Source organism: Poecile atricapillus, chromosome 21 (assembly GCF_030490865.1).
Source record: "Poecile atricapillus isolate bPoeAtr1 chromosome 21, bPoeAtr1.hap1, whole genome shotgun sequence".
Taxonomy (NCBI): Eukaryota; Metazoa; Chordata; class Aves; order Passeriformes; family Paridae; genus Poecile; species Poecile atricapillus.
The window spans coordinates 3,797,281-3,809,782 of record NC_081269.1 but is presented as its reverse complement, the minus strand read 5'-3'; the positions used below and the strand labels follow the sequence as shown (position 1 = coordinate 3,809,782).

At 44.1% G+C, this 12,502-nt stretch overlaps 1 protein-coding gene across 1 annotated transcript in view; it reads left to right on the top strand.

Annotated features, from left to right (window-relative positions):
- Positions 1-7,797: 7,797 nt before the first annotated feature.
- Positions 7,798-12,502, top strand: part of PPM1E (protein phosphatase, Mg2+/Mn2+ dependent 1E) — a 59,358-nt gene continuing 54,653 nt past the window's right edge. Inside the window, exon 1 of the mRNA XM_058854310.1 lies at positions 7,798-8,318. Coding sequence (XP_058710293.1) covers positions 7,903-8,318 — 416 coding nt within the window. The 5' untranslated portion in view covers positions 7,798-7,902. The remainder of the gene's footprint in view (positions 8,319-12,502) is intronic.

Here is a 12,502-nt window from a genome sequence, read left to right as displayed (position 1 = left end):
CTCTTTTGTTCATGGCTGTAATAAAGAGGAAACCCAGACTTAGGCACCAGCAATATCAGCAGCTCCGGAGTCTAAACCCAGAGAATGAAAGTACACTGAAAGCACAGCAGCTCTTTGTCCTCTTTTTATTAAGAAAAAGCAAATCAAGGAGATTATTAGAGGAGAAGAAAGGTGCTGCACTGCAAAACAGTAATTACTTCAATTATGAGGAGTGTTTGTACACATGCACAGAGATGACCCCTTTTGGCAGAGCACTCGGTAACGTTAGAGCTGAGGAAACTCAGCCAGCAGCTAAATGGAGAATTCAAGTTGTGGGAGTCACTATCTTAAATTTTTTATTTAGTATACACTAAACTGACTTTGCCTTGAAACGAAATTCAGTGCTGAATCTGAGTCATAAAATCTCCCTATTCAAAAAAGGCTGCAAAAAAAAAAAAAAAAAGGAGGGGGGGAAGGCAGTGGTTTCTGCATCATTATAAGGTTTAGATAAAAATTACGTAATAAAATATTAAAGGGAAAAGTATTGAGTTGCCATGCAGCAAACTGGGCTGTGTCAAAATTTAAAAACTATGAGTCAGGGAGAAGCTCTGAAGCAAGCAGCATGACATAGGGGAAGGGAGGCAGCGGGATCTGTGACTCAGACAAACATTTCAATGCAGGAGACACAGGCAAACAAAAGGATCCTACCGCATGTGATGTCAGCAAGCAAACGCTCCCGTTTGGGAATAAAGGCTTCCTACGTATTGCAGTGCAGGAGGAGGGGGGAGCTGGCACTGAGCTCTTGCCGACGTAGCCACGAGGAAAACCATCCATTAGGAATGCTGGAGCAATATTTTCAGGAGCTCTCCTGGTTCCTGGTGATAGCTGCTATCTAAGGGGTTTGGTAATTATGGAAAAATCCATTTCTCCCAGTGCATTGTGCTGGGATTTAACACCCTCCACACGTCCTTCCGTGTGTGAGCAGAGTAACAGTGTGGCTCCCATATACTATTAATTCCAGCTGACTGGTGGTTTTAATTTTGTTTGTAGTGGAGTCGCATCCAGAAGCCCCAGCTGAGATGCTGATCCTGTTATAACAAGATAAATGGTCTTGGCTGAGTAAATGTTAGAGCTTCCAGTATTATGGGCATCATTATTCCAAAAAAAAAAAGATACACAGTTACTGGTTAACAGTGGGAGTTATAATATGTCCAGAGGAAACATTGGAGGCTCTCTACGGTGAGATTTTTAATTTTTTCTCTCTTTTTTTCCTATTGAAGCTATTATAAAAATCAGCTCTGCAGACCAGAACTGAGAGAAGGATCTGTTGGCGGAGACAAAATTAGATTAAATGAGCCAGATTTCGTTCTCATCTGCTGGAGACAAGGAAGCTGTTCCAGGCTCAGAATTGCAGAGAAAGAAAAAATTTGACCGTTGCCTCACCAGTAAATCTTCCATGGCAAGTTGATTTTTTCCTATATGTGCCTGGAATTCTCATGCATGTCACAGCAAATGCCCAGTAGTGAGGGGCAGAAGAGAATTTTATCACTGCACAAAAAGTGAGATTCTAAGTAGCCAACCACATGGCACTGCATCAAAAAGAAAATGGGTTATTTGATTTGCTGCTTAAGTCCCAGTGTGCTGAAAGCCAAGGGCTTTAACTGTCATGCTGAGTTGGAAATTATTCCATTTTGTGGGGACGACATTTACTTGTGGTGGAAGAACTTACTTTGTCACCACAACAAGAACCCAGATCCCACCACAGGCCTTGGCAACAGGAAAACAATGCGGTCACAGGAGAATTCTCAAGCCCTGAGTCCTTCTTTGAAACTCTTTGGTTTGTACAGGGAAAATAACAATTTATTTGTTCCTGATTTGATGTGTTCTGCACCTTTTCCATTATGAAATACTGGGAAAGCAGCGAGCCTCTAAGTAGAGTAAATTTGAGAAAACATGGAGAAGAGATAGCTTAACTGGAGGTACAAAGGTGTAGCCAAGGTTCAAAGTAGGAAATCAGTTTCCTATTGAAGTCAGTCACAAAGTGATTGATTTGTGTGGAAAGGAGATTTGGCCGCTAACCTGAGTGTTGAATACAGAGCAGTGAAAAGTACATTTAAAATATAACAACCTGTTCAATTTCAGTTACTGTTCCTTTAGTTATTTTACAGGGGGACTAAATTTAGGATCAGATTTATTCTCAGGTGTTTCATGGATTATCAACAAAGGTGAAATCCTTACTGCCTGCTTTTTGAACTCCACCCTTGTCCTGAACAAAAGAAGATAGGAAAGTTGGAAGGGCAAGTCATTGTGCTCCAGCTTCTCCAAAGAGATTGGCTTTACCATTCTCAGGATAATAATTCTTTAGAAGGGCACATTAAGATGTGTTTTACTCTTTTAACATATGTTAATTCTATATGAAGTATATGTGGTAAGTTTAGAAGTATGGTTTGATGCTTTCTTGTCCTTGAGAGAAATGGAATAAACAGAGCGCTGACATGGCAGTAACACAAATATTACAGAAGGGAAATAACAGTTTTTTAAAAGGATCAGAAGCAGGGGTCAGCCTGTGTTCCCAAAGCAGCAGGGCCGTGCTAAGAGCTCCGCAGGGAGCCTGGCTGCAGGGGAATGTGGTGCTGGCAGTGGCTGGGAGCAGCCTGGCCAGCCCTTCTCCTCCTCCTCCTCCGCAGCCCCTCGGCTCCAGGAGCCGGTGCCAGCTGCTCCCTGCTCCGGGCTTCCCTCCGCTCTTCCCCGGGCTGGGCACTCGGTGTCTCGTGGCTCCTGGCCATGCTCTCATTTGGGATGATGAGGGTCAGGGGAGCTGGCTTCCCTTGGCTACAGCAAGATGCCTGCATTAATGTTCTCTCCTGAAGAATGAAATCACCGGGAACTGGCCCCTTTCCCAGTACTGAATTTCACCCACAAATGCACCCACTGTTAAACTGTCAGCTCCTGTCTTGCTTCCCACGAGCAAGAAATATTCCTACAATATCCACTATCTATCTATTAGAGAGCCTAGGCTCTACACAGTTTGAACTCTATCTACTGAAATAATAAATGGCATTAAAACCAATAGTTCCATCATTATGCAAGCAGTAAAAATGTTAGATTATGTGCCAAAAGAATGCATAGAAAAGTCCGTATTTTACTAAGTCGTCCTTCAAGAATTATAGCTAATACTGCTCATTTTATTACAAGAATTACTTGCCGTTGATTTAAACAGAGCCAAAGAAGCATTGGGATATTAAAAAAAAATAATTCACATTTCAGTTTCAAACAACGAGAAGGGGGAATGTTTAAAATATTTTATAGCATACATAGGAAAGTAAAAAAGAAACTCTACAGACCTCAACAAATGGTTCTAGTTGGGTCTGGACGTTTTTCTCAAAGCCACGAATATGCTGTTTGAATACTTGCTCAGTTGTCATTATCTTGGAGGTTTAAATTTCTGACACATGTCGCTCTAATACCCTTAATTTATTTAGTGTGAACTGCTGCAATTTTAGCAACACAGTTACAACTACACTCACTTAGTAATTCTTTTTGTATCATATATGTTACTAAATTAAAATGTTTTGGGCTAAAGAACAAGTTGTCTCCTTAGCAAGAAAATAATGTCTATAAAGTGCAGTGTGTCAATAAGAGATTGTAACACCTTTTTCTTTTTTTTTTTTACTAGATAAACTTACTGCTTACTACACTTTTGATAGTAAATGTGTTACATCACATAAACACATTTACTTCTTTAGAAGCCATTCTTTCATTAATTTGTGAAATGAGCATGATTTTCTGTGGATAAATCATAGGGTTTGAGACAGTTGAAATAAGTTAGAATGAGCTGCATCAATGAGATTTGAGGGGGACATTAATTCAAAGCACACCCTTCCCTAAACAGGGGTGTGAATGGAAGGCTGAAAATGGAATTTTCCTTTGGGATAGGACTGGAAATTTCCATGACAGCTGGAAGTGGGATTCAGGCCTGAAATCCTGTGTTTTGCAGTGGATGGGGATATTTCAGAATAATCGTTGACTATTAATCTGGAAATAGTCCAGATTAATAAAAGCTGACTTGACCTCAAAAACTTAAAAAAAATATGGTAAGATAAAAAAAAAGAAATAATTACTTTCGTGTTTAGGAACACCCCAAAACAATCCTTAATATGGTCAAGGAGCCTGTAAAACTGTGGTGACAGAAGTTACTTAGCTTTTTCAAGCTGCAGTTGATCAGACTGGACCTAAGAAAATTAACTGCAGTTTGATGGATGTTGACTCTGTCAACAACAAGAGTCTTCTCATTGTATTCCTTACAAATTCTTGCTGTCTTGAGTCTTAAGAAACTGGAATTATTAAAACTGAATATAGCTGCTAAAATTAATTCAGGTTTGCTGCAGAAGCCCTACTTTTTAAAGAAAGAAGCCCTACTTTGAAGAGGCATTTACCACTGGATCTATGCCATTAAACTCATTTATATGGTACCAGATCATGGATCACAGGTATGCTAAGATCTGTCAAAGCATTCTTCATGATCCTGCCTGTCTTCTGTCAGCTCACAGGAGTCACTTCCAAAGGTTACAAAGAATTACGAAGCACTTTTCTTTTTGCCCTCCATACAATTCAGGTCACCTCCCTGAGGCCTGTTCAAACCCTGCTTATTTCTCAGCAGCAAATGAGAAAGAGGAAGGCTGCATTTTAAAGCTAAAATAAAACAGATTTCTTCCAAAAGAGTACTATAAAATGTTGTTTTTTAAAACAAAAAGCAACATGATTAATCTGAAAAGGATGCAAACACTTGTGTTTCCTTCTCACATCAAGCACAAGCCTTATTCTCCATATGATTTCCAATGGTCTCAGACTCAGAATGTTGTGAATTGTGAGTTTAATTCCATCCACCTCCCCTCATCCCATAGGAGCCATCCACCCAACGATATCCAGAGCACAGCTAGGCACTCTAAATTTAGCTCCCAGAGTTCCTGAACACTCCAAACATTCCGTAACAGCACGGAGCACACGCTCTGAGGGATCAGTGGGTGCTCAGAGCTTCCTTTTCTGGGCAGCGCCGAGGAGCGGGATGGCTCCTCCTGGGGGAATTGGCCCCACAGAGAGCAGGGCCAGCAGGTTCCTCCTGCCTGGCTCCGCCACACCACCCACAGCCACCGCATGCTCCGTGTTCCAGCTTAATGAAAAAGGTTTTCCACCTTTTCCTCTCAGAAACAAATGTCAGCATGGCTTGGAGCCATCAGCTCTCTGTTTAATACCAGACCAAAACAATCCTGGCTTGACCATAGCGCCAAAAGTTGACAAAGTGTCCTGAGCATGGAGTTCTACTCTATTTCATTTTAATTAGTGTCTTCTGCCATGAGACAAATGATGAAAAGCACATGGGGACTGCCAAGATGAATCAAGGACATCTGGTAACTTTAGCATTTCAACATGAAACAGAGTAGGTATTACTCCCAGATACTCTTCTGTGCTGTTTGAAACAACTAAAAAATATATAAAATTAACAAAAAATTTAGGAAAAGACTGCCTAAATGCTTTTGAATCTCTTCTTAGATAGTTTTAATTGCTGTTTGTCATAAAACATAAAGCTGATCTTGCATCTTGTTGAATTAGCCGTGACCTCCCTAAGACATTGTAATAATAGGAATTTTTATAATTCAGATCATATTACATTAAGATTATCTGGATTATAGTTTCTTAGAAACTCCAACTGCCTCTGGATTCTGAGTGAAAAACAACTGACCATGAAGTTAAAACTGCTTTGTGATACTTGCATTGATATACATCCTCCCGGGGCTTGTGACTCACTGATGATGCAGAACACACAAACATAAAAAAAATAAAAACCAAAATCCAGCAATGACATCGGCAGCTGCAACTGGGAGCTCTCTGCTCAAAAAGAACTGCAATGTTTTTTACCCTCCAATGTTTCTTACCCTTCAAACCCACCTGGCATTCCCTAAATAAGTAAGTGTTAAATTGAAAATAAAGAAATGGCATCAAAAACCTAAATCAAAGGTTAGAGATAACCTTCCAGGACAAGCGATGTGATTTTCTGTCACTGTCGGCTGTGAAAGACTAAGACTAACTGTGACAATCACATTTTTAACTCTCAGGGCTTTTACATATTCACAAGATTGCAATATGATCAGTCAATGCAGTTGCCGGAAATATTCTAAAATTAGTTTGGCTCTAAAATAATTCACCAAACAGAAGACAGATTTACAGGAGCACCTGACACACGGGAGGTAATTGCTACAATGTAGAGAACAACAGGTTTCAGCCAGATACTGCCCTTGTTACAATACATAAAAATTTGAGGATCTTTTTGCATATGAGGCTCGTGATTTGGCCATTTTTCAGGGTATAGCTGACATTAAGGATAGCGTTCCCTCCCATGTGTACAAGCTATTTTAAACGTGTGGCAATTATACCTGTTCATTTATTGGTATTTATGGACCTGATAGCTCTGAAAATAGCTTTCCAGCAGCAGTGATTAAAACAAGCCAAAATGCCTTTCACAAATGAAAGACATTTATTAGACAGCAAGAGAATATTCACTACAGTTAGACTCCCACTGACAGGTTATCTTTTAAGTTTGGGTTGGTGTAGCATCTTCAGCTTGTCACAAATTCTCCTTTGCCAGAACATGGAATGAGTAGATATTGTGTAATATGTAATTTATCGTTGGATCATGGAATGGTCTGGCTTGGAAGGGAGCTTAAAGATGATCTCTTCCAACCCCTGCTGTGGGCAGGGGCACTGTCCACTGACCCTGTGTGTTCAGAGCTCCATCCAACCTGGCCTTGGGCACTTCCAGTGATCCAGGGGCAGCCACAGCTTCTCCGGGCAGCCTCTGCTGGGTCCTCTCCACCCTCACAGCCAAGAATTCCTTCCGTGTCGCTCTATTGGGAACGGCGAGAAGAACAACACAGACTCTCTTGTGCATGAACAGGAGAGCAAAGTTTGTTACCTCAGATCTTCTTTTATAGACCCATACGCCAAAGTAGAGAAAGATAAAATTCTTATTGGTCAGTGAACTAACACATCACCATCATTGGTCAGTGGGGTACACCACCCCTCAACCTTTTTCTGCAAGAAAACAAGAAACTGACAAACAGCACCTGCAAGGCTGTCTTCTATCTCTGAGGATTGTTTTAATTCCTCCTTATGATTTCCCAGGCCACTTTCTCAGGCCAGACTGAGAAAGTTATGCGGCCTGCTTTTCCACAGGCACTGTGCTCCCTGCTTTTGCTCATAGTTAGCATCCACACCTCCGAACACCTAAACTAAACCTACCCTCTTCCTTTCTCGTGGCCAGTTCCCCTCACGCAAACACGCTCCGATGTCAAACCCGCTCTCCGAGGCAGCTCCTGGCCCCGGCCCGGGCCGCGGCTCGGCGGGACAGCGGCGTCCCCTCACGGCGGGGTGAGCCCAGGCCGCCCCCCGCCGCCGCCCCGGCCCCGCGCACCCTCCGGCAGCCGCGGAGGCGCCGGCGGCGGCGGCGGAAGCTCCAGGGAAGCCCCGAAGGAGGCAGGGATTAGGTAACAAGCGATGTGCGCTCAGGTTTCCTCCGGGTTCCTGTGAGGAACCTACGCGTCTGGCTGCCTTCGCGTGACTCATCACAGCGGCGCGGCTGCCGCCGCTCCCGCTCCCCCGCCAGCGCCGCGGCCCGAGCCGCCCCCTCGGGCGGCCGCCGGACCCCGCCGGGCCCCCCTCAGAGCCGCGCGCGCTCCCGACGCCCAGGCGCGCGCCCCCCCCGCGCCCCCCGCGGCGTGCGCGGCCCCGCGGGCCCGGCTCGGGAGCGCGCGCGCAGGCGGCGGGCGGGAGGGAGGAGGAGGAGGAGGAGGAGGAGGCGGCGGCGGGCAGGGAGCTCTCTGCGGGCGCAGTGCTGATCCGCCGGCGGGCGGCCGGGAATGCGAAGCGATGGCCGCGGGCGGCTCGGGCAGCGGCGGCGGCGGCAGCGCGGAGGAGAAGACCTACCGCCGCTTCCTCGAGCTGTTCCTGGGCGAGTTCCGCGGGCCCTTCGGGGCAGAGCCGGAACCGGAGCCCGAGCCGGAGCCCGAGCCGGAGCCCGAGCCGGAGCCGGCGGCCCCCCCTCCCGCTGCCGAAGCCGCGGGCGACGCTGAGGAGGAGCCCGGGGCAGAGGGAGAAACGGGAGCGGCCGCCGAGGCGGAGGAGGGAGAAGGTGGCGAGGGCGATGCCGGCGACCCCCAGCCACCCGCCCCGCCGCCGCCGCCCCCGCCGCTGCCCTCGCTGCCCCGGCCGCTCTCGGAGTACATCACGGAGGAGGAGGTGGAGGGCGAGTGCCTGGACCTCTGCCTGCAGCAGCTCTACAAGTAGTGAGTGGCGGGCTGAGGGGAGCGGGGCAGGGAGCGGGCCTGAGGGACCCCCGCGTGTGGGGCTGAGGCGACCCTCCTGTGTGAGGCTGAGAAACTCCCCAGTGTGGGGCTGAGGAATTCCCCAGTGTGGGGCTGAGGGACTCCCCAGTGTGAGGCTGAGAAACTCCCCAGTGTGGGGCTGAGGGACTCCCCAGTGTGGGGCTGAGGGACTCCCCAGTGTGGGGCTGAGAGACTCCCCAGTGTGGGGCTGAGGGACTCCCCAGTGTGGGGCTGAGAGACTCCCCAATGTGAGGCTGAGGGAGGGAAGCGAGGACAGGGGCGATCCCCGAGGTAAAAGAGTTCAGGACTTCGGTGGTGCTGAGCATCCCGGGGTCACAGCGTCCGGCTCTGTGCGGCTGCCCCTGCCCCAAGGAATCCTCTGCTCTGTGCCTTGTGCTTGCCTGTGGCCGGGACAGGCGAAGGGAAGAGGCAAGGGAGAGCCACGAGCATCCATCTGGAGAGCAGCTTGCTGGGGAGGGAGAGCGGTGGGGGAAATGTTTCAAGCTCTGGTGCCAAAGCAAGGAGGGGGGTTTGCCTGTGGCTGATGGTGCTGGGGCTTGAAATGGAAATGTTCCCCTTACGAGGGCTGGTAAATGGGGAAACCTCTGCCAAGAAGGGGAAAGAAGGGGCAAGGAAAGAGACGTGGTCCATCCCCTTCACCCTTCCAAAAAGCCACCGCACATGGAGAAAACCACATCGTGTATTCATAGACCGGGGAGAAAAGAGGAGTATAAAACCTTGGGGGAAAGCTATCCATAATCATGGGGATTTTTCTGCCGTTAGCTGGGGAAAGCCGGCTATACTCGGTTCTGTACGGAGGCAGTTTCCAGATCTGTGCTTTCTAAAGGCTGGTGCATAAAGAGGAAACAGATGGGATCTATTCCCAGTGTGGAAAGTCTGTGGACTGAAACCTAAAGATCAGTTACCAGTGCCTTGTATTGTGCTCAGCTCCGGCTTTGAAGGCTCGAAATAGAAATGGTTGTTAGTGGCAATTCTTTAGGAACCTTTTTAAACTGATGCCACAGGAGGAGACAAATGAATCTGTGAAAATCTGCACAGCACACCGGGGAGCTTTTCTGCCATTGAGCCGGTAATTGTAATGAGAGGTGTTACTCAGTCGCAGAAATAAATAAATAAAGAGAGAAAAGAACTGGGTTTTACAACTGCATGGTCTGTTTCTATCCAGTTCTCATCTGCCCTCTGCGTTTGTGGACGATAGGGACGGCACAATGATAGCTGCAGAGGACAAAGCTCTCCTATTCACACATGCTCGCCCTGCCACCTTTGGAAAGTCTCTGGAATACAGCAGCACATTCATAGGATGTGGTAGAGAGTAGAGAGGCAAGTCCCTTCTACCTATTTAGGACGTGTTTTGTTGGGTTATTTTTAAACAGGCTTGTGAAATCCCAAGTCATGTTAGTGGGAATAAAGTCTTATTGGAGCAGATTATTTGGAGGTATTATTTGAAGTATAGCTATGAAATTATTTTGAACTGGAATTCCTCTCCCTTCTCTCTCTGCCTGTCCCCATACCCCAGATTCCCCAGTTTCTGAAGCTCATATTCATAGCTGAAATTAATAAGGAGAAAAAAAAAAAAAAAAAAAAAAAGACCTTTTGAAAGGAATCTTTTTATAGAGACAGCTCTTGCCAGGTTGTGGCTCTTTGGGTTTTTCCAGCCTTCATTATAAATCTTTGGATGGCCACTGAATGAAGCATCCCATGGCTTTGTTTGTGGTGAAATCAATGCAGGCTTCCTCCTCTAGGCAAAAATCAAGGTCCACCTTAAAATCAAGGGATTCTGTTGTAAGAAAATAGTCTCTTAAAGGCTTAAATAAAATATTTTAAAATATTATAACCAAATCTAAAAACTCCTAAGACAAAGCTAAGCTGAAATAGCTTTTTCTTGAGTGATGTGGAATCTGAGGTAAGTGCAAATATGCAAAAGTATCCTTCAGGTAAGGTACTTTATTTTTAGTTCACTTTCCATTCACCAGAGAAACTTAAAATGTGACAAGGCTATAAAACAGGTAAAAGCAGGATGTTTTCACCCTTTACAGCCAAGGGTTCAATTTGATGGTTCCAGAGGTGGGAAACTTGATGCGTATGAGTAAAGATGCTCTTGCACCAAACAGTTATGAAAGTGTTAAAATAAAAAAAAAAAAAACAAATAAAAAAGCACATTAAAAACTCATGTGAAAGGGAATATTTCCTTGGTTTGTCATTAGCAGGAGAGACTCTATTCTGAAGGCATGTTTTCTGAAACTATATATTAGTCAAATGACTGGTTTGTATTCTATGTAGCATGAAGATAAAACCCATTGCTGTGAAAAATCCAACAGCTGTTTTTCAGCTATTTTAAGCACAGAGCTTTAGATCTTTTTGAGGAAAGTAAGACCATTTCAGAAATGAGAAGATATTGCTAATCATGACAAAATATAATGTTTTTCTGCCACTGTGTAGATCAGTATCAAAGAGTTCTTATTTATGAGATTTTCCTGCTATTTTCCAAAAGATTCATATTCCCCTTTGAGGTTTCCTGTTCCTGTTTTTTTTTGTTGTTTTCTTTTTTTTTCCTAGAGGCAACATATGCTTGGAAAATTAGATTAATGTAATCTTTATATCTGTCTAAATGCCACAAAATGGGCACTGTGTGTTTTCTTAGTGACCCTCCACAGAATGAAACCCATCAATTGGATGGATTGCATTAGATGGAGAAAATAGTCAGAAGGGGATTGCCTTGGAACATTGGCTGATAACCACAAAATGAACTTCCAAGATATAGCTAGACCATATTAGTCAAGAGAAAGATATATAATTTACATCATTTCTATGTAGAAACAAACATACTAAGGCCTTAAAACATTAAATATGAGATTCTATCACTTGCTCCTGCTGAATCAGACCCTGTTTCTGACACATTTTAAAGGAAGAAGTTACTAACTTGAGGTAAAAAAGTTACATATCATGTTCTGATCTCTTTCTCTTCCTACTGATACTTTTATTAAACCTGATGCATTTAAAAAGCTGGTTCTTCACAAAACCTCCAAAAAACAAATCAGCAAAGCTGTGCTTGCCAAGAGGGGACACAGCCAGACTCTTACAAGTTGTGTCACCAGGAAGAACAAATTTGTCTTGCTGCTACACTGTTTTCCTGTGCAAATGAAATACTTTGAAAAATTCAACTGTATATTCTTCTTGCTTTTCTTTTTCTCTTTTTTTGCCTCAGGCTTTGATGGGAATAGATATAGTTGGTATCATTTCTAGGTTCAGGTTTATTTTCAGTGATTTTGGAGGTACAACCTTTTTCCTTTCAAATGTTCATTTAGGAATTCAAATTTCCTTTGAACAAGCTTAGAAAGTAGCTCTGCTTCTCTAGTGTTGAGTTTGCAGAATATGGTAAGTAAAATAAAACTAAAATTTATTGTTATGTCATCTTAAATGCTGAACTAAGTCCCTGATGACAACATGATTATTTTGAGGATTGCAAAAGCCTCACTTTGACTTGGAACATGGAAAGAAAAACTCCTAAGCACTGTCCTTTTACATTTCTTCACAGAATACTGTGCAACATTCACAGAATATTTAGATTCCAATAAAATGCAGTATTTGAACTGAGTTCTTTAAATGGATCCATTCTTTCTCTTAAAGACAGAAGATATTTTTTGCTTATGGGTTTCCCACAGCCCTACTATAAAAAAATCAAGGAAGGCAATGTAGGCTCACCCTTTTAACACCAGAGTTATGTAAAATGTGGACAGTAAATGAGAATGGAGGTTTTGCCCCTCAGCTTGTAATGTTCAGCTAAAGAAGACCTTGTTAGCAGAAATCCTTTTTTCAATAAAGTAAGCTCTTGAAAACTGTTCTTTCTGCTGTCTCCATCTCTCTTGAGTGGAGAGATGGAATTCTCTCCCTTTAAATAGCAGATATATATGTTTTTAACCTGCTCTCTAAACCCCTATCACATGAAAGCTGGCACTGTTGTCACTTTAAGTTGAAATTCATATATGATGCTGGATGGGCTTTCTTAGCATCATATTAAATAGGCTGTGATATTTTACTCCTTTGTAATTTGTCTTTTATAATCAATTCTATTGATTGCAATCTCAAAGTCCTTTTAAGAAATATAATTAACTACTTGCCACGTC